The sequence below is a fragment of the Pseudonaja textilis genome, chromosome 1 (genome assembly GCF_049901715.1).
Source record: "Pseudonaja textilis isolate UNSWEBS1 chromosome 1, rPseTex1.2, whole genome shotgun sequence".
Lineage (NCBI taxonomy): Eukaryota > Metazoa > Chordata > Lepidosauria > Squamata > Elapidae > Pseudonaja > Pseudonaja textilis.
This window is the reverse complement of record NC_141990.1, coordinates 110,720,464-110,745,678: the sequence shown is the minus strand read 5'-3', so window position 1 is coordinate 110,745,678 and position 25,215 is coordinate 110,720,464. Positions and strand designations below refer to the sequence as shown.

Sequence of the window (25,215 nt, the reverse complement as noted above, 5' to 3'; positions counted from 1 at the left end):
CGCATTGTGACGCCTGAATGGTAGCCGCCAGTGTGGCTCCCGCTCGGCTCGGCTCCCGCGCGGGCTCGGCGCAGTCAAGGCGCCGCAAACAAACAAAAAAATGGGGTTCCGCAAAACGGGAGGCGCGTGCACGCTCGCCTTCTTGCTGAACCTGTTGTTGAACCTGCTACTAGCCGAAGAGGAGCCCGACATCGGCTTTAACGACTCCCTGTCTCTCGAAGCGGCTTTAGCCGAGCCTGTCGTGAGGCTGGTGGACTCGGGTGAGGGACTCGGGGCGGCGCAAAAGGGCCTTTCTGAGGTTTCCCGAAAAGAAAGGGAGGAGCCCGCGAAAGGCGGGCTGCCGAGAAGCACGCTTGCCCCTCGGTTTAGGAGGTTGTGTGTATGGCGGCTTGGATATCATGGAACACACAACAGCTGGAAAAAAAAATACTGTGCATATATTAACATATGTACCTGGTGTTAATATTCTCATAATGTGTTCTTGTTTAAATTTACATAGCTGTATGGAATAAATGCAGTACTGGATTTTGAAAATTTAAACAGGTCCCATAGAAAGATATATATATTCTATTTCTTTAAAAGCAGTTTTACATTTAAAGGATCAAGTAATAAATTGAAATTTAAAGAATTATGCACTCAATATATGCTTGGGTAACCAAACTAAGGCAGAGTCCAATGTGTTTCACGTTATGGGGGGTGGGGCTGGAGCAACTATTCGCATTTCAGGTGAACTGCATTAAATAAGAATTTAGGAAATACGTTTGGGTAACTACATCTTACCAGCTTGTGGTAATTCATCCTTTTGCAGGTGAAAATTTGACAGAACCTAAAGAAGTAGAATTTGGAGAATGCACTGTTACATGTGGTAAGCATATATATATATATAAAAATAATGCTAAGGGTAGTTTTTTAAAATTATTTTAAGTTGCATTTCCTTATTTACTTTATGGTGATTTTCAGTAATTGTTAGATATAATTTACAAAAACAATCCAGTTGATTGTCATTAGAAATTTAGGTCAGATCTGTTAATTTCACAGCCTGCAAGCTCCTTTTAAAAAGCCAGCTCCTTTCTTTATTGGTTATGAGCTGCTTTCACCAAAGTAACAATTTCCCTCTATTTGTGAACATCTGTGAGATGTTCAGAAGCTGAAAACTTTCTGATGCATCATCTCACAGATGTCTTCCCACTTACAATATTACCAGCTCTATTAGCACAAATCACTTCTCTGCTGTAGTCTATTCAGCACTTATACAATTTATTAGTTGTGTTATGGGAAGTTATGGCCTCAGAAGAAGTAGAGGGTTTTAGAAGTAGAGCACTCATTGTCTAGTAACAGATGTCTGGCTTCATGCAGAGAAGAGCAAATTGGATAGGTGTTTCTCCCAGTGTGTTTATTTCTCAGGTAGCTGAGTTAGAAAATAACCCAGCTTGTTTGTTGTTGGGTTTCTTCAGTAAAACAGGAAATATCTTCTATCCAATGCAACATTTCTTGTTAGTAATATAATATTTAAATTGTATATATGCATATACCTTAAAATCATACCTGCCACCCAGTTGGTATCTATTTTATAGTCAAATGAACTCTATTCTTTCTGTATCCACATAATTCAACAGTTCTTTATTCTGATCCACGTATTATCCCAGTTCTTTTCATTATACAATGGTTAAGTTTTCAGCAATTAATTACTAGCAGTAACTCTATAACTCATTCTCATTTAGAGTTTTTCCACTCCCCCAGCTCAATCAATAATATTTATCTGGGTTGTATTTTATTTAGCTATAAATATTTTAATGTGCATTTTATTTAAGGATTCTTTCTTTTTTGTTTTGAATGACTGTTGACTTCTGGTGACTTCCTAAACAATTTTGACAAGGTTTTTCAGAAGTGGTTTGACATTGCCTCCTTCCTAGGGTTGAAGGTGACCTAGCTGGCTTTGTGTCTAAGGCGGAACTAAGATTCATAGTCTTTTGGTTTCTAGGTGCCTTTAATCACTACACTAAATTCACTCTTAGAGACTCTGCAGTCAAATTAATATATATCATCTTTCATGGCAAGATTACCAAATGGGTAACCTGTTATCTTTTTTTCTGTATCTCCCCATGTTGCAAAAACCTACATATTCCTGCCTTGAAGTGGCCTTTTTTTGCTATGGAAGAAGGTTTCCTGTTCTTTTCAAGTTGCTATTTCCAGAAGCTCTTGCTATTTCTAATCCGCTTAAGAACTATTCTTTTTTCTCTCTTATCTCCTTGATCTTCAGAAATCAGTTGTGAAATACATACCTATGATCTATTTAAAATCTATGTAATCATTTGATTGTGTTTTCTTCAGCTGGATTCTCAATGCTTTCATTGCACTTAGAAATCATCCAGTCACTTGGCTAGTTTCCACAGGGCTTGTATTTATTGTGAACACACACACACATTCCTACTATCTTTGTCATCATCAGTTTTTGTTACACTTTATGTCTATGAAAAATATTCCATAGGCTTGCAAAACAAGAAAATATTTTCAATACAGGTGTCAATTCCTAGCTATTTACATTTCTAGTTACTGTATTTTTAAGTGGAGCCATATTCAGCCATGTTGTAGAATCCTTATTTTGTGACAGTTCCAATAAATATTGTTCCTTCCCTCTGTCAGTTGAAGTAATATTTTATGACTTACATGTAGTCCAAGAAATATTATAGTATCCATCAAGTTGTGCTCAATAGATTCAAAAGTACAAAATATCCAAAGTTATTTTTGGCATGTCTACAATATAATTCAGTATTACAATAATTATTATGTTTATCTCTAGGTCAACAAAACATTTTTAAAACCTTCTTTGCTCCCGGTATTGTTCAATAAACAAATGTCTCTATAATGGATGATAATCTCTTTGATAATTTGCTGCTTCTAAACATAATATTCTTTCCTCCCTCACATTATTTGTCATTTTAGCAGGCAGGGAATGCAGTAGTTGGTATAAGACGAAAGAAAAAAGCAAAGTAACATAGCATTTGTGTTTAATATCTTTACATTTTTTAAAAAAATGGCATGGTATTGCTAAGTGAAATATTGACAATAGAAATTTGGGACTGTATCTGATTTAAATTGCATATATATGCATCGCTCTACTGTTGGCTGGAATCCTCTGCATATTCTCTAGGAAATATGTGCTCTTAAATTTTTTTTACTTATTCCTGAGTAAAGAAGATATGTGAAAATAATCTGAAGTGATATACAAAACTTGACTTACAACAATTCATTCAGTGACCGTTTGAAGTTATAACATCACTGAAAAATTTGACTTATAACCATTTTTCACACTTTTGACTGGTGCAGCATCTCCATGGTCAGGTGATCGAAATTCAGATGCTTGGCAACTGGCTCATATTTATGATGGTTACAGTGTTTTGGCATCATGTGATCACCTTTTGCAAACTTCTGACAAGCAAAGTCAATGGGGAAGCCAGATTCACTTAACAACCGTGTTACCATCTTAACAACTGCACTTAACAACTGTGGCAAGAAAGATCATAAAACAAGGGCAAAACTCACTTAACAGCTGTCTCACTTATTAACATATTTTGGGCTCAATAAGCAATAGTGGCTTGTTGCTTCATTGCATCAGATCCAATGATGGCTGTAAGGCAACATTCATTTGGACGGCTGGACTTTGCATAGCATATTCATGGCTACACTTCAAAAGTAGGCTTGGTTTTGGAAGAAATATATATATATATTTTAAAAGAGGAAAAAATGGTCTTTTAAAATTTTACAAGTTTTAAGGCACCAGCTTTGCCTCTTGACAATCTCCTCCCATGCCAAACTTGGTCCTGTTTTATTCAGGTTTTGGAGTGTTACTGAGATGATGAACCCAACCCTTTTCATGTCAATTATTTTCCGAATTCCATTGAAATACATATTGCTATAGTTCCAATTACCAAAACTACATTTTGTCAGATAAATAGAGAATGTTTGGATATTTAAACTTTGCTCACTGGTCAGTTAGATGTGCTGTGTATGCTTGATTGGCCCTTCACTGCTCAAGTTCCTTTGCTTTGCTAATTCGGCTGAATGCAGAAAGAGATTTTTTTAAAAATCTGTTTACTTGCCTATAGTCTTAAGCATTCAATAGTAGGAGTTTGTGTCCCTCTGCCTCACCTCAGAACTTTTTAATATAAAATAGGCTAAGTGGTGGAGGTCATTATTACACTGTACTGTGGTCAGTGGTGTGCTGTAGCTAGTACCAGGTTCCTGATTGTTAAAATTTTCTGGAGTTTGGCAAGCTGGTGAAAACTGCTAAGCTAGGATACCTGGCATGCTATTTAGCTGACAACACAGCAGTGGCAATGGGGCCACCAGTATCAGTGAGGCCTGGAAGTGTTGGGGAAATGGTGTGGAGATGGAGGAACTGGTTGTTAAATATTCACATGCACACCACTGACTCTGGCTGTACTATTCCAAATCAATCATCTCTACAAATACTGAATTAAAATTAATATCTTACTCTGAGAGAATGTAAGTTTGAATATTTGATGGAAACAGTCATCAAAAACCACCACAAGTACAGATCATGCATTCCATTATTTTCACTCTAAAATGGAGAAGATGAAATGTATTCAACATCTTAGACATTAATTTTAAAAACCCTACAAAAGATATAATCCGTTAAAAGGAACATTTTGAACCTAACAGAAATTCATGCTATTCCTGAGCACACCATACACAGTCATACAGACAAATGCTATTTGGTAAATAATGTACAAATATCATTTATCTTACAAAAGTTGCTTCGAGGTTGAGATGAATGTGACATCTGAAACATCCGTAATTTGTATCTTCTTTCTGGAACTCCTAGATCCCATAACGTGTTCACTATTCTGATTTTTCCATTGATATCAATAAGCGTTAAGGATGCTTAGTACCTGATTGGAATGAGCTCATCAGAGCAAAAATGCTTCAGGCACCAGATGGTGGGTGCTTTGAAAGGCCAGGTTCATGAAGGCTGCAAGCTAACGTTGATATTTAAATTTTAATTAACTTGTTTGTTTCAGTAGTGTACAAAATGAAAGTGCATATCAAATTCAAGTAAAAAGAGAGCATTTTTGCATTGTGAGATGGTGATTTTAAGAGATGGTTTTAAGCAGCATTTTACTGATAAAAAGACAATGGGTTTTTTTTTTTCTAAAGGCCTTTAGATTTTTGGCACTTTTATTTTAAAACATGGGATTTCCAAAGAGAGAAAATTAAAATATGCACTGGGGACCTATAGAGACAATAAAACACACAGTTACACACAGGTTCTTTTTAATCATTTTGATCAAAGGTATTGGCATTCGAGAAGTTATATTAACCAATGGATGTCCTGGAGGTGAAACAAAATGTATTGTTCGTGTTGAAGAATGCAGAGGACCAGCAGATTGTGGCTGTAAGTCATGATGTAATGATTAATTCTAGTTAGCCAAAAAGAATTCAATGGCTCCCTTCCATAGTAGCATGCATTCATTAGGAGCTTGGTTATTTATTTGCTTAGACTTATAGGTCACACCAATCAAAATCAAAACTCTAGGCAACTCCAACCAGAAGAACAAACAGTGGGGAGAATATCACAACTAATTAGCAAAAACAATACAGAATGCACAACAGGAAGCCAGATCACAAGCCATCCTCTTCTAGAACCTGCTGAAAAGAGCCACATCACCCAAAAGGATCAAACTTTCAGGGGAAATATTGTTTCTGGAGTAGAGACACAGCTTCAGAAAAGCTTTTTCTCTGAGATTCCACAGCAGGACCTGGACTGAGCCAAATCTGCCAAGTCTGATTGGACAGAACGAAACAACTAGTGTGAAGCCCTGGATTAGAACAGTGATGGCAAATCTTTTGGACCTTACAGATAAAAAAAATTGGAAAATGCCTACCTTGATTCTTCTGACACCTCTCTCTCCCTCCCCCTCCCTCCCTCCCTCCCCCTCTCTCTCTCTCACACACACATATACATACAAACAAGTGAGAAACAGTTCTGTAGCTGCATCTAGGCCACCCTGAAGGGTGGCAGTCAGCATTAGTGCTGCGCCTGGGATAAAGTAGAAGCCCATGCTTAACTCCAGCTCCACCACTGCCATTCAAAAAAGCTGCTTTGAGCTGTTCCCCAAGGCATATAAGCCTTGGGGAATATCATGGTTGCCCCCACGGCCCAGGATCTGCCACATGCTACTTACCTTCAGGTGGTGTATTCTCTTTCTGATGACAGGCCTACCTGAGGTTGCTCCAGATTTCACCAAGGTCTCTATTCTTGAAGTGGCTTCAGAGAACACTCTTCTGCACCTTTGCAGCCAGCCTCCCAAAACCAGCTGAAAGCACACCTTGTGCTTGTGTAATTTTTGGAGGCTGCACAAGAACACAACCTTTCCTCTGACTTCCAGAAGGTCTGGAGGCCATGCAAGTGCATACTCCATTTAGCCTCTGCAGCCTCCAAAAATTGTGGAAGAATGGGGTGTGTTTTTGAGAATAGTTATCAGGTGTTGGTGAACATTCACATGTCACCCAAACCTTGTGGTGTGACAATCTTGACATGCGCATCATAGGTTTGCCACCACTGTCTTTATAAATGAGAAATAGCAACCTAAATTGCATTTGGATATGGTCCTCTAATGTTTTAGGTTGGAGCCACTTTATAAAAGAAATAAGGAGAAGCTGAGCTGCATGCTTTTAAAAATTATTTTAACTTTAATTATAATTCCCAGAGTTTTAAATAGTTGGAATGAAAAAGGAGAGGCTAACCTCAAATTGAGCTAAATTCTTGGTGATTACATGGACCTATCCATGCAGTTTCCACATAAAAGTGGTTCACCATTGTAATCATCTAGAATGCTTTTTTTTCATTTCAGTTCCTCAGTTTTGTTTACAGCTCTGGTAGACTCATATCCAAGTTCTAACCAAGCCCAACTCTACTTACTTTCAAAAAAATCATTGATATAGTATGTAGCATCATATTATAACATTATTTAATTATTTTAATGATATTTTAATAATGGCATAAAGTGATTATTAAAGCTGTTTTCTTGTAGGGGGCAAACCTATTTCTGAAAGTCTTCTTAGTGTGAAGATACCATGTATATTTGTACCTCCAGAAAATCGATTTCAATACATTTGGAAAATGTTGATTCCAGACCAAGTAAGTAATACTGTATGTTTGTATCTTGTGAATTTATTAAGCGATTTTTCAAATTATTTCCGATTTCCTTCATTTTGTATCTAAATTATCTTAGTTTAACGATTTATTAGGTAGATCTAAAATTAATTCTACTTTTACCTGATTCTAAATAATAGAAAAAGATACAACCTTGAATGATAAAATTCAAAGTTAACATGAAAGATACATTCAAAAGTCATTTAAAATGGTTCATTCCTTATTACTTTCTGATCTAAATAAGGCACTATCTCTACTCCTTGTATCATCCATTACATTTCCTGGAAGAAAGAATTATTTTTATTTGCAACAAATCTCTGTAAATCCATCTCCAAGTTCAACCACATTATTTTCCTCCATGTCAGGTCCAGATGAATTCTTTTAAAATATTTTATTTAGGATCAAACTGTTCAAAACTGAGGCAGAAGAAGAATATGAGAATAAACTTAATTGTGGACTATATACTAGTTATTAATGTTAGTTAGATTTTTATAGAAATTTGCCCTATCATCTTCACTTTTCCTTATTTAATTAAATAATAATAATTTTAATGGTAATATTTTCTTTAAACGTATTTTTCTGGAACATATAGTGTAAAAGAAAATTAGTAAGAGTTATAAAATTATAATTCATTCTGTACTTTATCATCATTAACACTCTCTTTGCCTTCCAGAAGATATTAAAACCTGGGTTTCTCTCCAAATGTTAGGTCCAGAATATGAAGAGAATATATATGTGCATTTATTTTTATGAGATCATAATGTAGTTACCTTTTCTTTTTTAATATTGATTTCTATGGTTTGCTAGCAGCCAGATTTATGTATTTAAAATAAATAAACAAATTACCAATTTTTGTCTCTCCAATTGCTGCCAGATAATTCCCAGCAATTATTTGTCACTGTGGAAAATTGTGGGGTGCTTAGCGTTGTGGTTTGGCAACTATTACAGAAGCATAGGGTCCTTTTTTGTGAACTAAAAAGATATTCTTGTTTTGGATATTATAAGAGACCGCAGGGAGAAAAGCACCAAACTTTTCACAAGATGTTGATGTAAATTCCTAATTATGACATACGTTTTGTCTTTTTTATCACCTTTGAATCAATAGCAATCACTCATTATTCCTAATGATTCAGCTATTTTGGAAGTACACAGAGATACTCATCCTGTTGCATTTGAGTGTGATACAATAGAACATGATGAATTGATTGCATCTGTAAAATATACAGTGTACACCACAGCTGGTAAGTTCATGAAATTCGTAACTGTTTAGTCAGACAGTACTTCTCTTAAGTGAATCTTTATAGGAAGAACGACACACTTGTTAATTTATTTATTTTCAATTAAATGTTTAAGGTGCTCAATCCTTTACGACACCTATCAGCTTAAAATATAGAGGATTTAAAATAACAATCTACACCATACAATAATACGAAAGGGGTGTTTGGGGAAAACAGCCATTATCAAATAGAACTTGTAACTCCAAAAGACTCTCTACTACTTCAGACAAAGGCCTGGGGAAAGACCCAAGTCTTAAGGAATTGTCTAAAAAATAGATTAGAGTGGGGTTCATACTGATTTATATACACATCCACTTCCTGGTTCCTGTCAGGGGGCATTGTTTAATTTATGGGATCAGAAGCTTGCTAAATCTGCTGGATCACATAGGGCATTTTTGTATAAGAGACCTAATATCTGAAATTCCATTAAAATAGGAATTTTTGGACTGGATGACACAAAAGAGTTGGTGTTTGTGTGTGTGTGTGTGTGTGTGTGTGTGTGTGTGCGTGTGTGTGTTTGTTTCTTTGCTGCCATCTAATCTCATGCAGTTCTTCAGTTCAGATATGGTGGCCATGATTTAATGGAAAAATGTTTATACTTGATTCATTATTCCTATTGAAAACAATATTTGTATGGCACCAATCCATGTTCTTCCTTCCTTTCTTTCTTTCTTTCTTTCTTTCTTTCTTTCTTTCTTTCTTTCTTTCTTTCTTTCTTTCTTTCTTTCTTTCTTTCTTCTTTCTTCCTTCCTTCCTTCCTTCCTTCCTTCCTTCCTTCCTTCCCTTCTTTCCTTCCTTCCTTCCTTCCTTCCTTACTTACTTACTTACTTACTTTCAGAAATGCCCATTTTTAATTTGTACTGTATAACATTTAATCTAGATTTTATCCATAGCATTTCAGAAGACAAGAACAACAGGAGTAGCTGGTGTCACCTTGCTTAGTTCTCCCCAAGCCCTTTGTAAATATCTTGAAAGACAGATAGTTTTTGACTTACAACAAATAAGACAGATAACAGATAATCAGAGTTGGAAGGGACCTTGCAGGTCATCTAGTCCGGGGGTCTCCAACCTTGGCAACTTTAAGACTTGTGGACTTCAACTCCCAGAATTCCTCAGCCAGCTTTGCTGGCTGAGGAATTCTGGGAGTTGAAGTCCACAAGTCTTAAAGTTGCCAAGGTTGGAGACCTCTGATCTTGTCCAACAGTTCACTTAGTGACTATTCAAAGTTTCAATTGCACTAAAAAAAGTGATTTATGGCCATTTTTCACAGTTACAGCCTTTCCAGCATCCCCATGATTGTGTAATCAAAATTCAGATGCTTGGCAACTGGTTCATACTTATGATTGTTGCATCACCCCAGGGTCATGTGATCACTTTTTGCAACCTTCTGACAAGCAAAAGCAATGGGGTAGCTAAATTGACTCAACAACCAACTTATCAACTGGAGTGATTTACTAAACAACTGTGGCAAGAAATGTTGTAAAATGGGACAAAACTCACTTAACAACAGAAATTCTGTGCTCAATTGTGGTTGTAAGTCAAGGACTAATTGTATTACAGAGGAAAATTGTAGTGATACAAGATGCAAGACAACTTGGAGCTGTCATCTTGCGTTTTGTACCCAGAGTAGATGATAATTCCAAGGCTTCAAGTGAAACTTCCAATCAGCATGAAAAAAATGTCCTCTTCTTTTGAAATAATGCTGTTCTTTTTCTACTGTAATTATAGCTTATTCTTAACTATGATAGATAGGGTTTTTTTTTAGAAAAGCTCTTGAAAAAGCTCTTATGTACATTGAACTTATGCACTGAAGACAAATTCCTTGTGTGTCCAATCACACTTGGCCAATAAATAATTCTATGCCATGCCATGCCAAAAGCTGTCATTTGAAAAAAAAAACAGCATGGAAACAATTTATATTGTCTCTTTGTAAAGAAGACAAGTACATGCAGACTACAATGAGAACATATATATTATAGTGAGTATAAAACAATGCCTTTAATTATTGTGTAGAAGTAGACATTTTATTACTTTAATCTCCATACCTCTTTTAAAGCCTGGGAGTTTCATCTTGGTTTGCATTTACTCATCTTACTCATAATTGAAATTTGTAAAATAAGAATCAACCTTGACAATTTGTAAAATAAGAAACAACCTTGATAACAGAAAATAGAATTGAAATGAATGTTCCAACTCTATTCTGTTACTCTGTTTCTGAGACAGTATTTCATTTAATATATATACTGTAAGTGTACTATTGTTTACTTGATATATTTTAAGCTATGGGAGTTTACCGTGGTAATGAAAATTGTATTGTTTTTAATATTGGGTAAATCAAACCTTATATTGAATTGACTTCTGCTGCCAATGGCAATTTTGCTTCTCTTGCTCCTACATATAACCCATATGTTGTATATTCTAGAGAAATGAGACATAAACTATAAAATTCATTTTAATAATGTGCCGTGAATTCTCATGTATGTTGATAAAAAGTAGGGGAAAGAAACAAGGAATATTGCTTAAACTGAACATTTCTATATTTTTATCTGCCTTTTTTATACATAATTACTAAGCGGGGAGATTTATATGATCTGAAGAGAAACCAGTAGTTATACATAACTACTAAAATAATTTTTTACCCTTTTCTTTAAAAATAATATAAGTTGACCCTTTATTCCTTGTGAGGTTGATCTGTCACCCAAAGTAGGAGTGCTGATTCTCTTGTCAGGAAAGTGATATTATAGAATTCATTTAATTTTTATTATCTTTTTTCCCCTTTAGTAAAGCACATGGACTATGGATGCCCTATTTTACTTGATGTAAGAGAAAAGTAGAGACTATTACTATTTATCCAAAGGAAGGCACTGAATTTAAGGCAGAGGCAATCTTCCTTTTATTGATAAGGAAGCTCAATAGTATAAAAAATTTTGTATGTGTTTATAAACTTTTTTCTTTGTTCTTTTTTTTAGAAATCTGCCTTAAATTCACATTCTAAAAAATAAAGATTAAAAGAAAAGTTTATAAACACATACAAAAATCTTCATATTGCTGAGCTTCCTTATAAATAAAAGGGTGTTTGCTAACTTGCACTAAGAATTAGTATAAATTGACTAGCCATAAGAAATACTTTTTAAATTGTAGGGGCAGGAAAAAGGAATACTAATGATTACTGATTACATTTATATGCAGTTTAAAGCACCTCATTTGCAAGATTCTCACCGATAGAGAAAATACACGCTTCATCTATTCTTTCTTATATAAACCACTCACATATATTCATGCATACGAACACATAATTATGAAGGAAAAAACTGCAGAAATCTGATTTCAGCCATCCTAAGCTTGCTTCTCCCTCCCTCCCTCCCTCTTTCTTTCTTTCTTTCTTTCTTTCTTTCTTTCTTTCTTTCTTTCTTTTGTTCTTTGTAACTCAAGGCAGGCAACATACCTCATACTCCATCCTCCTCCTATTTTATTCACAATTACCGCATGTAGTGAGTTGGACTGAAAGAGATTGATTGCCTCAACATCACCCAACCGGCTTTCATCCATAAGGTGGGACTAGAATTCACAGTCTCCTAGTTCCTAGACCAGCACTTTCATCATTACACCAACTCTTCCACTTGTTCATGTCTGGTTCAAAACACATATGCTTTGTCCAACTATAGATCTAAATCATGTATGTTTGGTTTGTGCAAATGAGTCTCAGTAGAGGCATTTTAGGGTGAGAAGCGATTAGGAAAAATAGTAGCCAGCAATGAAACCAATAGGAGGTAAGAGAAAGGAAGGCACTGTAAGATTACAGAGAAGAGGCACAGAGAGACCAGTTGGATGAGATACATTTGAATTCAAGTATACTGATTAAAGGAAAGCATTGGCAGGATGTGGGATTTTAGTTTGGCTGAAAAGTCGCCTGTGCAAAATGGTCCATTCAAATATCTGATGAGCCAGAACGTGACTTTTCATATACAAAATATGCTTTCCATTTTGTTTCATGGTTGAAATAAGAAATTTAATCAGTAATCAGCAAGTAACAAGATCAGTTATGTAAATTCCAGTGAGTTAGATGGCTTTGACTTCCAGGAAATTAGGACTTCTTACTCTGTTCAGTTTGTGTATTAATCTCATCTTCATATCATTCCCCCACAATATGAGTTTCTACCATCAGCCTCTCTGATGATGAGACACCATCAGTTGAGGTTCATAATTTATAGATAGTGTTTTCATGAATAATAGTGGTCCCTCATTGCAAACATTCATCCTATACTTATAGACAGCAATAAAGAGAGCAAGGCTGGGCCTTTTCTTGCTTTCTTGCCTTCCTTTCTATCATTCTATCCGTCCAATCCTTATGTTTGCATCTTCTATTCTTGGTGATAGATATGTACAATTATGATTTTCCCTGAATTTATAAATAATTATGTAAGACAAAGCGCTCCCTTTTTTCCAGAAAATAAGGGCATTTTTTTCTGGCTTATGGCTATTCATGGATACTTGAGGAAGTGAGCTTTGCATGCATACCGTTTCACAATTTTTGATGTATTCTTTTGAGCTATTATAGTTTTGCAGCATTTATATTTCCAATATTAAAGTTGTTTTGTCTCCTATCAGCCAGTCTTACTGTCAAACAGTCGTAAACATATCAAAAAAACCCAGCAGCATGGTATTTTTAGTTTAAGGTTTTCTCAAAGAATTCTGAGAATGGATTAAAAAAACCGAGTTGGCGGGGGAAAAAAATCTTATTAGCCAGCTCTCCCCCATCCTTTTATAGGTTCTGTTTTGCTGCTGTTAGTGGTAATTTTCCTACCATTAGTGCCCCAATTTAATGCTATCAAGTAGAAATGCAATTTGGACACAATTGCTATTTTGTAAATAGAGTCTTCTCTTAGGATGAAGAAAGTAGAAGTGCAATTGTCTTTTATTTGCACACATTAAAAACTAGAGATAAAAAACATTCTTCAGATGGTTGGAATAATATTAACAAAGTATCATTTTCTTGCACATCATGTACAATTCAGAAATTTTCATTACGGATTTGGAGACAATAGGGCAGGCAAATGTAAAAAGCACATCAACTATTATGAGGAATCTTTCAGTTTTGAGGTGGATTTAAGAATAAAACTAGTATAGTGTAAAGCTTTTGGACAAAGTTTGTTTTCTGTGTACCAATTTTATTTTTTTGCATTCACAAGTATCTTCAACTTCTAATCATGTATGGCTCAGAAACTGTCAGTTTTAAAACTTTGTTTTTGTTAAACATGAGTTACAGCAACTGGATTCTGTTGCAAAACACAAATACTTCTAATTAGAATAGAATAGAATTCTTTATTGGCCAAGTGTGACTGGACACACAAGGAATTTTTCTTTAGTGCATATGCTCTCAGTGTACATAAAGAAAAAATAAAATTAATCAAGAATCATAATATACAACACTTAGTGAAAATCATAGGTTACTAATAAGCAATCAAATCATACTAGGAAACAAATAAAACAATATAAATTGTAAAGATACAAGCAACACAGTTATAGTCATAAGTGGGAAGAAATAGGTACTAGGAAGGATGAGAATAATAATAATACAGTTTTAGTAAATAATTTGACAGTGTTGTGGGAATTAGTTGTTTATCAGTGATGGCATTCGGGGGAAAACTGTCCTTGTGTCTAGTTCTAGAGTTATGGGCCAGGAAATTGCTTTGCATATCGGGATATACGTACTATGGACATACCCCATCTTTATAAAAAGTCACTCCTGAATACTCCACCTCCCTCCAAAAATTTAGGATGGAAAAAACATCATTTTTGCTAATATGTGAGATTTTTTTTAAAAAAGCCTATGCTGATACTACAGATAGCTGGAGATCTGTCAGTAGATCTTGATCTACACTACTATTGCCTATACTAACAGTTATACCTAGTAGAACTAAACTAAAACTCTTTATATTTTTAACTTTTCCATCATCTCATTAATAAATGAATTTGGTATATGGGCTTGTTGTCGCACTGCTGCTCTGTTTCATACACTAGCCTATTTTGGTGTGTAACTTGCTTTTGACAAAACCAGTGACATAAGGCAGTTTATTCATGTTTTCTGATAATAGTTCTGCGGGGGAAGCTGTGTGTTGTAAGTGAAAGGGATGATTCTTCTTATCTTGCCATGTGAGGAGAAAGCCAGACAAGAGTCAGAGTGTGCTCCTTGTTCTGCCACCCATGTGAGTGAGTGTGTTGGCAACAACAGGGGAGGAGGTGGAGGCGGCAGCTGGCCAGTTTTCATAAATGGCAGCATCTCCCACATGAACATGGCACAGTTGGCTGTGCTGAGGCAATTCCGCACTCAGTTTTCGTTAATTCAGTCCATTTCCTTTGTAGGCAAAGGCTGTTGCTTTGCAACATTTTGCCCTGTAAAACACATGTGGCATATTAACTAGATTTGTCATTATCTGGAATGATCTAAAGAGGTTCAATAATAGCGATAACATCTAAAGAACACAATATTCAGCCGCTTTGCTGTTTCTGCCTAGAAACAAAATATTTCCCTTTGCCTTCCACAGATGACAGCTGTCCCAGCTCATAATTTTCAAAGAAATCTTCTCTCTCCCCTCCCCTTGGATTAATATCCACACAGGATTCCTTTTCCTAGAAATACAAAGTCTTCAAATACTCAAAAGTTTTTTTTCTCCTACAGAAAAGGAAAAGTATTGTTCCATATCACCCTGTAAACAGGATATGTAAGACCCAAAATTTGGATTATCAAAGTTAAGAGTTTGCACCATAGCAAAAGATAATGTAAAAACAAAAATCTTGTAACCATGAACAAGAAAGAGAATACAGTGCATCCTTCAGACCTGAAGGAGATCAGTTTGAAGTATTCCTGCTATCTTTATCACTATTATCAGGTGTCAAGTTGCCAAAATCTTTTTTAGAACTTTGGGCACAAGTAGAGTAATTTGTGAAAAAACCCCAATACAAGCCTCATATAAAACACACTAATAGTATCTGAACTAATCACAGCTTGAAACCTTTTTTTTTTTTTAAAGTAAGAACTACCAGATCTGTATTGCTGCTGTAAGTTTTGGGATAAGATCTAATTTGAGAAGGTTCTTATACTCTTTTTAATGTTTTCCATAATATCCTCAATAGGGAGGGTTTTTTTGTTACATTATGTATATTGTACAAGTTAACATTGGAGCTAAACAATTCTTAACTGAAATCCCTAACTACTGTATATGTTTTGCTGGAGCATATTTTCAAGTTTAGGGAACAAATAACAGTATTCAGACCCCTTCTGCTCTTGTGGTAGCTTCTGACAAGTAGCAGAGGAGAATTGGCTTCTGCTTTCCTTATTCTGAAGATAATATTCTAAATTTCTTTTTAAGCTATTATATTACTGGAACAGAGCAAAGCTCAAATGAGAGTGACCCATCTCTTTATTTGCAGCAAAATCAAAAATAATCCTGATTTGCTCATTTGCTTGGTTTGCCAGCAGAATTTCACTAAGATTGGCTGGTCTCAGAAATCTCAGCAGGATCATATATTTGGTTAGTATTTTGATGAAGATCGCCAGGATGATTTCTGGGCTATAAGCTAGACTGAGAAAAACCATCCAGGAAGGCATCTCCATATTGTAAGGAAACTATATAGACACTCCATGAAATCATTATGAATTGAGTACAACTTGAAGAGAATTTTGGCTTGTTTTCTCAGTTTATATATGCCTGATGCTATTTCCACATCTTTGAATCACAAGTATGTTTTTCCCTATCACCCTAGTCTTTGATCTCTTACCACCATCCTTTCAAGCCTCAGTTTGATTCATTGCACGATGGAACCCCAAACTTGTTCTCCCAGGCTCTGTTGTATCTACTGTATATATCAGAAAAACTCAAATAGTGTTTGTACTTCCTTATTCACTTATAGAATGTTTGATGAGAATGTTGCATATTTGATGAGTGCATATTACATTTTCTGTATAAACTATACTTATGTATTTAGGTCCAGAAATAATTTTTGTCTGCGTGCACAGAACAAGTTTATTTGTAAATGTTACATTTACAGATAAAAGTCACCAATCTTAACAGATTTCCATATCACATGTAAGAAATTAGAATAAAGTTGTATCAATTACAGTTCTACTTACAGAAATTTATCATATGTGATACATTTGCCACAAACGGATGTTTGGGAAAAGGCCACAGTGACATCTACTCCATGATAGCAAAAATTCATTAAAATGTAACCATTCTGTAACTATTTAATATGAAGCAAATGAAACTTTTGAGTAGATGATGATACAATAATTAAATTTATTTTAAATTCTACTTAGTATTTATACTAGACAATAGTGCAAGTACCATTAGTTTTATGAATAAAGTCAAATGGCTTAATTGTCTACAAAGATGTTTGCCTCTAAAAAGAACATTCAGTTGATTTCTTGATTCTACCCTACCTGCCAAATTGTTTGAAAACCTTTGAATCAGAAAGATCCTGTATTATTTAAAACAAAACTCATAATGACGATAATGAACACTTCACAGGTGGGAATCAGCAGGTTCTCACCGGTTCGCTCGAACCGTTAGTTAATTGCTTATGTAGTTTGGAGAACCGGTTAAAAATAAAAGTGCAAGAGAGGGTTTTTTCTTCTCTCCCTTCAGTTAATAGCTCTGGGCAGACAGCCAAAAACCACTTTAAAAGTTGCAGCTGGAAAACAGCCAATACATGCTGAATCAAGTCAATAAACAACAGAAACTGACAGTATTAGGGCAGGGAAACCCATCAATCACCCATCTAAGGGGTGGGATTAACCTCTTCCCTTCAGGAAGGACAAGATTACAAGCATTTTCATTATAAAGAGTATTAAGTAACACTTCTGTGATCAGTTGATACTCCTAGGAGTTCCCCAAGACCTTTTATAACTGCTGCAGTGTTGGCTACTTCTTGTTTCTTCCTGGGGGAAAAGATACAGGAGGGGACAATGATGCAGCTTGATCATACAGGATGTGAATTTAATGCATATATGCTCCAGCAAGCTGTGTTGCTTCTGCTGTGAACCATCCAATTTATAACATAGAACATGGTCCTTTCCAACTCTGTTATTCTATTCTAAATATTGGAACAGTGCTATTTTATTATGTTATTTTATTGTGAGTTGGACTAAGGAGCAATTTTCTAAGAGTGAGACCAATCAGGTTGGCTACGCCCATCCAGTCACATGTCTACCCAGCCATACCTATCCAGTCATTAAGGGGAGAGAACCGGATGTTAAATTATTTGAATCCCACCACTGGAATACTTTTTCTACAATGTAGAATTCAACCTGTGATTATTAATATCTTTGTGTACGTTGCAATCCCTGAATACTTTTTAAAGAAAAAAAAAATAGGAATCAAATTTTCTACTGGTATTTTGCTTCTGTTAGAAATGTTTATTATCAAGTCAACAGCACTGATGATTATCTCAAGGGAGAGATTCTGGCTTCTTACTGGTTTCTACATAGCTACCAGACTATTGGAAGCCAGATGATTACGCAGTCCTACTGTGCCATCAGAGAATTGTGTGGCTCTAACAAGCATTGTGACCATGAATCTAGAGAGTGAACGTTCATAGCCTAATGATACAATTGTTATGATTAAAGAAAAAAACATCTATTAGGCAATTACCGGTTGTATTAACATTCTTAGGGGAGTAATATGTAGGTTGAACTCATTGATTCCTGCTGAATGAAAAGGACTATACCTGTTGTTTGAGCCAATGCAAGCTTCCCTCATCATGTTTCAGGAGAGCACTGTGAATCCAGTCTGGCAAGAAATAGCTTTTTGCTATGGTTGTAATCCAAGTAATATTTTGCAGTTATAGTTTGCATTTTAAAAGCCATTCACCCAACAATTAATCATAAAATATGATTTGAGCCTTTCTCACATTTTATATGAAAAACCTCCTAACCTAATATCCTCCATATAAATTTAGAACACAACTGCCAGAACTTCTGACCAGTTTATTCAAATACATTTTGATGTATTCAATTTATATAATTCCTAATTATATAAACATGCTAGGCTTGCAGCATCTTTTGTTACCAAAACATTTTTATTAGTTTGTTTGGGGCATCTTTAATAGATGAACTACTGGCCAAAACATGAAGTGTTTTCAATATGCAAATGAGATAATAATGACTTACAACGTTTCTGTTTAATTTAAAATAATGCAGTCTTTCATGTATTTGCAGTATCACTAAAATAATGATATTACATCATCCGTGACTATCCTAAGATATATTCAGTCAAAATTAAGATTAAAGAAATTAGATTTTAACTGTCAAAGAACCTAGATAGTTTGATAGCTGCAATTGTTATTTTTCGTTTGGTATTAATCTTACATAGAAAAGATTGCAATAGTTTTGCTTCAGGATTATAAAACTTTGGTTGGTCTTTGTTGACAGTCTTTAGGAACATGGCTTCTGCTGACTGAAGAGCAAGTAACAAAAAAGGAGAAACTTGACACAAACATAAGTGAGAAACAAGGATATGTTTGCCATAGGACAGAAACAACACCTCAGTTGGGAGGGGCTGAATTCAAATGATATTAACCCTGAAGAAGCATTTCAGTGCAAACTGGAAGGTATTGGGTGCTATGCTTGGGAGAAGATAAAAATACAAAAGAGATTGAAAAAGAGCTATGAAAGAAAATGAGAGGGGGACCAGGGAGGAGGCTAAAAAGTAATACAACAATAGTGGAGAGTTTTGGAGATAAAGCCAAATGTTTTGCTGAAGCAATTGTATGACAAAGATTGCATTTAAAAAAATCCATTGAAAGGGAAGGGGGCTTGTGGCTTTCTGCATGTTGCTGAATTCCATTGTCCAGCAGGGCTAGGCATCACGATGAATAGTCAGAGGAGAGTAGAAGATGTAGTTTGAGAACTTTAGAGTATTACCTTAATCTCTGCCTTATTGGACGATTGGACGGTGTAAGTAAGGAAAGCTTAGAGCCTAGATTGGTTAGTATTTGAGTTTCCAGTTCTCATTGCTGACAAACAATAGGAAAACAGAGCAAGTGAGCTGATCTTTATTAAATTAATGAAGGGTCGTAAACTAGTTGGTCCAAAGGCCAAATGTATTCCAGGCAATTTATAGTTCCAAAGAGTTGTGCTGTAGTCTAGAACAAGCAGGGATATCAACTAATGGCATACAATGGAGCGTGTGGATGACCTTAAGAGGATGAGGGGAAAAGATGTTGCCCAAGAAACAATCGGACAAGAGAGGCAGGAGTGCCCACTGGCTTAGTGGTCAGAAAAAGAAACACTCTAATTTATCAAGCAGTTAAAAGTGGTGGAAAGTTTGTATCTTCGAACTTGCAAGATTACACTTAATGTAACCTTGTAATAAAGTAGGATTACCTCATCTAGTGGTGTTTTCTGTCTGGTTTACCTGAAAGGGCTGACAGGTATAACTACTTCTCATGTGCTTTCCCATACGCACCTACACATACGCACCTAATCCATAAAACCTAATGATACCCCATTCTCTCCCTTACACATTTGTTCTATTCATATTCATATGTCTAATTAACATACTACCTCATGTATGCATATAAAAGGACAGAGAACATAATTGTTATAGTGACTTCTGAAAATGAATCATTGTGGAATGTTTTAACCTTAATCATTACAAAGGGCAGAGGAAGCTGTCATCTGTAACCAGTTGCTGATTAGAAAAAGAAAAGTACTTCAACAGAGAGACACGACCTGGTTTTAAATCTAGGGGGTTACTTAGTAAGCCCCCAGAAGGTTTATTTGATTAGGAACAACTACTGTAGACCTGAACTAAATTCATATTTTAAATGTGAACAATCATTCTTCAGACATAAGAGTAGAAAACAAAAATAAAGATTTTATATCCAGTCTGGATACAATTATTTTGGTCCAATATGCTCAACCAGTATAGTATACTACTATAATTTTTTATTTTAAGTTTCAGGCATGATCTTTGAGATGTTTAAATAGAATAATTAAAATGTAGTTTAATCTGGTTAGAGGATAGAGGAGTATTTCTTTTAGTATTTTTTGAATGTCATCTAGTAATTCAGCCTTGTGACAAATGTGTGCTATTAAGTTGTCATTGTGTATCACCATCTTAAAATAACATTTCAAGAATGCCATAAATAGAGATGTCCAGATAAAAACACCCAGTATAGGAAAGTATATTTTAACATAATAATGACATGCGAAAATTTCCTTTGTTGTTATTTAGTTCTGTACTAATCATTAACTTGGAAGTATAGCTCTTTCCACAATTTACCTTACTTTAGCATTTTCTGCGTTAGAATCATTCTTTGTGTTATATAAAGAATAATTCCAATAGTCATGACTTGAACTTCAGCTTTACTTCAAATATTATGTATTGTTTTGAACCGTCAGTATTTTATTTACTTAACCCACCTGAACCTCACACTCGTTAAAATGTTTTATGTAACACTTCACAGGACTATTGAACCTTAAGTCAGTTTTTAAGGGAAATCTTACTGCAAGCAATTGTATCTATTTATTTTTCTAGTTTTCCACACGTTCTTTTGAATTATTTCTGCTGCTATACTCTTAATCTTATCAGAGTGAGGCAGCTTTTTTCCAACTATTTGAAGATCAGTTTTGCCTAAGAGTGTGTGTCTTGTTATTGATCTTACTATTAAAAGATATTCCTTTATATGTCTTGCTGTATCACAGAAACTGCACAATTTTAACTGAATTTCTTTGTTCATTTGCCGTTTAGAACTGTTCAATCAATATAGAGCAACCTATGATAGTGTAGGTGTACAGCTTCCTTTCTTTGTATTTTTGAAATTTTCATAAAATACTATCTAGCCCTTAAAATGCATGGAAAATTAAGGTCCTCTTCTAATTTTCATCTAGTTTAATTTTCATGCAGTTTATTTTTATAGCAGGCATCACAGCAATGAGAATTTTCTTTTTCTTTAGAGCTGGAAACGAGACGTTTCAAGAAGCCAAGTACAGATATCGTATTGGTGTTTGTCCTCATAACTGGCGTTATAGTCTGTGTTGGAGTTATCTTTGCAATAACCTTCATCATTCTTAATTGGTAGGTAGAGCTTACCTAAATTTTAAGTGCATTAGGATTTGCACTTGAGTAACAGTTAACATACTATCCCTCCTCTCTCCAGAAGCAGTGCTGTACTCAGGAGAGAGGTAGGATGATGTGTGAACTCCAGAAGGTAGTTGCAGTATGTTCAAGTACAAAACAAAAACACTCATACAGACTTGTTTCTCTGGCAGATAAGAGAGAGAACAAGATTTCTAGCACTGCCAGATGCTTTTAATTGAGATGAAAAGTCTTGCACATGCGCACATACGTACATAGTCATGCATACACACATCAGTGTGCACAAAAACTCATTGCTACTTCCTTAATGATATACTTATAGTCCTTCTCAGAATTTCAAAGCAAGTATTTATAAAGTCAACCTTCCTCAGAATGCAGATAGAGCTGGTGTAACCTATAATAGAAATTTCTCAAAGAGAGATCCAGGAGAGGCATGACACTATGCTGAACATTAAGGAGATGGTTGAAAAAGAAGAGGAAGTAACTGGACCATGAGCTAGGAAGAGGATGTGTGCTCACCATTGAAAATTCCATGGCAGAAAACATACAGAAATGGAAGAAAATTAAAAGGCAAATTAGCAAAGACAGAAAGGAAAGAGAGAGAGAGAATGTAAGAAAACCAAGACAGATCAGAAATTCAAATATTAGAACTATATGGTATAACGTGAAATATGGCTGAGTTCTTATTTTAACAAAGTTACATTAAATAATATACTTACTGTATATCTGGAAACTCCTACAAAAATGGTTAGATTGAGAAATTGGATTTCCCTGTTTTTAGTTAAATAGTTAAATCCATGGCTCAGTAGCTGAGCACATTTTTTGAATGGCATGTGATTCAAGTTTACACCCTAGCATCTCCAGCTAGAATTGAGAGAGATTATGTAAAATGTGTTTTGTTTTGTTTTTTGCCAAAGAGTATGCTTAAAATTTTAGGGAGATTGAAGATAATAAAATAAACTAGGTAACGTATTCATGATCATGATTGGGTCACCCTCACCCCTCTGCCCAATTTTAGAACTTACATTTCTGTTGTTGTTTGTTCTCAATCTGAAAGTAGCAAAAACTGCTGCCCATTTTTAACAATCATGGCTAGATGATTTCTGAGGAGTGCAAAAAAAAAAAGAAAAAAGATTTGGCTACCCAGTGTGATAGTGCTAAGCTAAAACAATTCTAAGAAATGGACCTACAATACAGGGAGAGATTCCTTTTGCTAATTTTGTTAATAATAGCGTATCTAAAGTATCTAATATCTGGTGACATTTGCTCAATTATTGTTTGGGTGTGATTTTTTATTGCAGGGCTGCTGTGAAAAGTTTCTGGCAGACAAAAGTTTGGAAAAATAAGGATGACTTAGGTTCAATGAGAACATCCATGGGGCCGGCAAACACAGTTGAAGCATCTCAGGTGTCACAAGCAGAAACCTCTGTACAGGAACAAGGTTCCTATCAGGAATGGAATGCAGCAGGTGGAGAAGGAGAAGGGGAAGGAGATAATTAAAAGAAAGAGGAAAAAAAACTATTTTATATCGAGATACTATATTAAAACATGCCCAAAATATTAAAGAGTACCACTTCTAAAAAGTGACTTTTGCTGCTTTGATGAACATTGCTTTGAAATGTTGAAATAATGTGGTGTGAAACTGTAGGAACCAGATTTAAAGGTAGATTTCTGCTGTTACGATTAATGTGTTTCACCAAAGGTTTTGCCTTTCTGGGTTCTTGAAAACCAAAAATGAAATATTTTAATAAGGAGTTATCAAACTTGCAATAAATAAATGGCACTCTGATTCTAAATATTTATTTTGTTGTATCTTTCTATGATGTATTCATATTTTACAAAATGATGACAGTAGCTTTACTGATATATGTGATATTTTAAGGAATTTATGACTTATGTACTATATGTGCATTTGGCTGTATGCCAGGGCAGACCTTTGTTCCTGATTGCTGTTAAATTCACTGCACTATTCTGCAATTATATTTAGCAGTCTATGAAAGACTTTTTCATGATGTGACATGTTAAAAATATTTTTGGATATATGACATGATGTCATCTTATAACAAGCTTATGTATTGCCCACATGATATAGTAAACATGGAAGAAGGATTCACATGCAAAGTTAAACAACAATAAACATTAAGCATAGATTGTACCAAAGGTGCTTTTTCAGAGGTAACTGGACTTTCTTGTTTTTCTTTGAAGACGTTTCCCTTCTCATCCAAGAAGTTTCTTCAGTTCTCATCCAAGAAGCTTCTTCAGAACTGAAACAGCTTCTTGGATGAGAAGGGAAATGTCTTCAAAGAAAAACAAGAAAGCCCACTTGCCACTTGAAAAAGCACCTTTGGGACAACCATGATCTGGATGACTGAGAATCTCCATAGATATTAAGCATAGGTTGTTGAGCCGTTGTGCCATGGGTCAAACACACGAAGTCAAAATGACTAGGACCATACATTATGCCACATTTCCCCAACACATGTTACTATTAAATATAATAGAGTAATGTGGTTAGCATTCAATCATGTTCAAGTCCATGGTCAGTTCTTACTGAATGACTTTGGATTGCTTACCATCTCTCCATTCAGCCTACCTCAGAATTGTAGAGATAACAGTTGAGAAAGAGTACTGTATTTACTGTACAGTGCTGAGATCCTATAACAGGGCTGTCAAACTCACAGCATTGCGTCACGTGATGTATCCTGACATTTCCCCCCCTTTGGTAAAACGGGGGTGGATGTGGCCAGCACATGACACATCTGACCTGCTGGCCACAAGTTTGACACCCCTGTCCTAGAAAAAAGGCAGGATCTAAATATAAATCATAAATTGTAGAATTCAGATAACTTATTTTCAGTTATCCATATACTGTAAATTTGCATGTTTCTGGTGTCAGACAAAGGGATTAGAGTATGAAGATGAGGGGTATTTTTAGATCAATTTGAGATCTTTACAATTATGTCACCAGAAAAAAAATTAAAACTGTGTAAACTTAATTATAAATAAGGTAGGACATCTTAAATATGCTACAACAGGTAGCCATTGCTGAATTTTAAAAGGCCCAGAATAATTAATAACAGCTTAAAAGAGTTATGCAGTAGTAAAGATATAGAATTGGTTATGGTGTACATCTTCTTTAAACATTCAGTAAATAAATGTGAGAGTTCCCTGAATGAAGTAACCCTTACTTAGTTTTCTTCAATTCAGAAAGTGATGAAAGTCTTCTAAATGCATCCCCTGTAATTCCTTAAAGCACTTGTCAACTGTTTCTGTACATTTATTTTTAAGAAACAAAATTAACGTTATTGGATATAAAATTCTACATTTAAAAATGACATGTTGTTTTTCCCTAAGCAGACTTTGGCAACCAATAAAAAGACATTTGTATTCTGAAATGGGCATGGTTTTCTTGTGTCATTTAGTGAACGAATTAGAGCAACCTAGAATTAGAATAACTTTATTGTCATTGTACAAGTACAACGAAACTGGATGCACCCCAGCAACTGTTCGCAATACAATAAAACCAAAGCACTTAAAAATGAAGATAAGAAAGATAGAGTACCCGCGTCTCCATTTGCAATTTGAGAGTACAATATCTAGGAATATACACAAAATATACATCCAACAATCCATATGACTGAGAGCCAGTTTGGCATAATGG

At 35.2% G+C, this 25,215-nt stretch overlaps 1 protein-coding gene across 1 annotated transcript; it reads left to right on the top strand.

Moving 5' to 3' along the window:
- On the top strand, positions 1 to 24,920 carry SPACA1 (sperm acrosome associated 1). The gene is made up of 7 exons (XM_087921961.1): positions 1 to 260; positions 809 to 865; positions 5,315 to 5,416; positions 7,056 to 7,162; positions 8,283 to 8,418; positions 21,413 to 21,533; positions 22,856 to 24,920. The coding sequence occupies exons 1-7, from the start codon at positions 101 to 103 to the stop codon at positions 23,052 to 23,054; spliced, it is 882 nt and encodes a 293-aa protein (XP_087778087.1). The 5' UTR covers positions 1 to 100; the 3' UTR covers positions 23,055 to 24,920.
- The last annotated feature ends 295 nt before the right edge of the window (positions 24,921 to 25,215 follow it).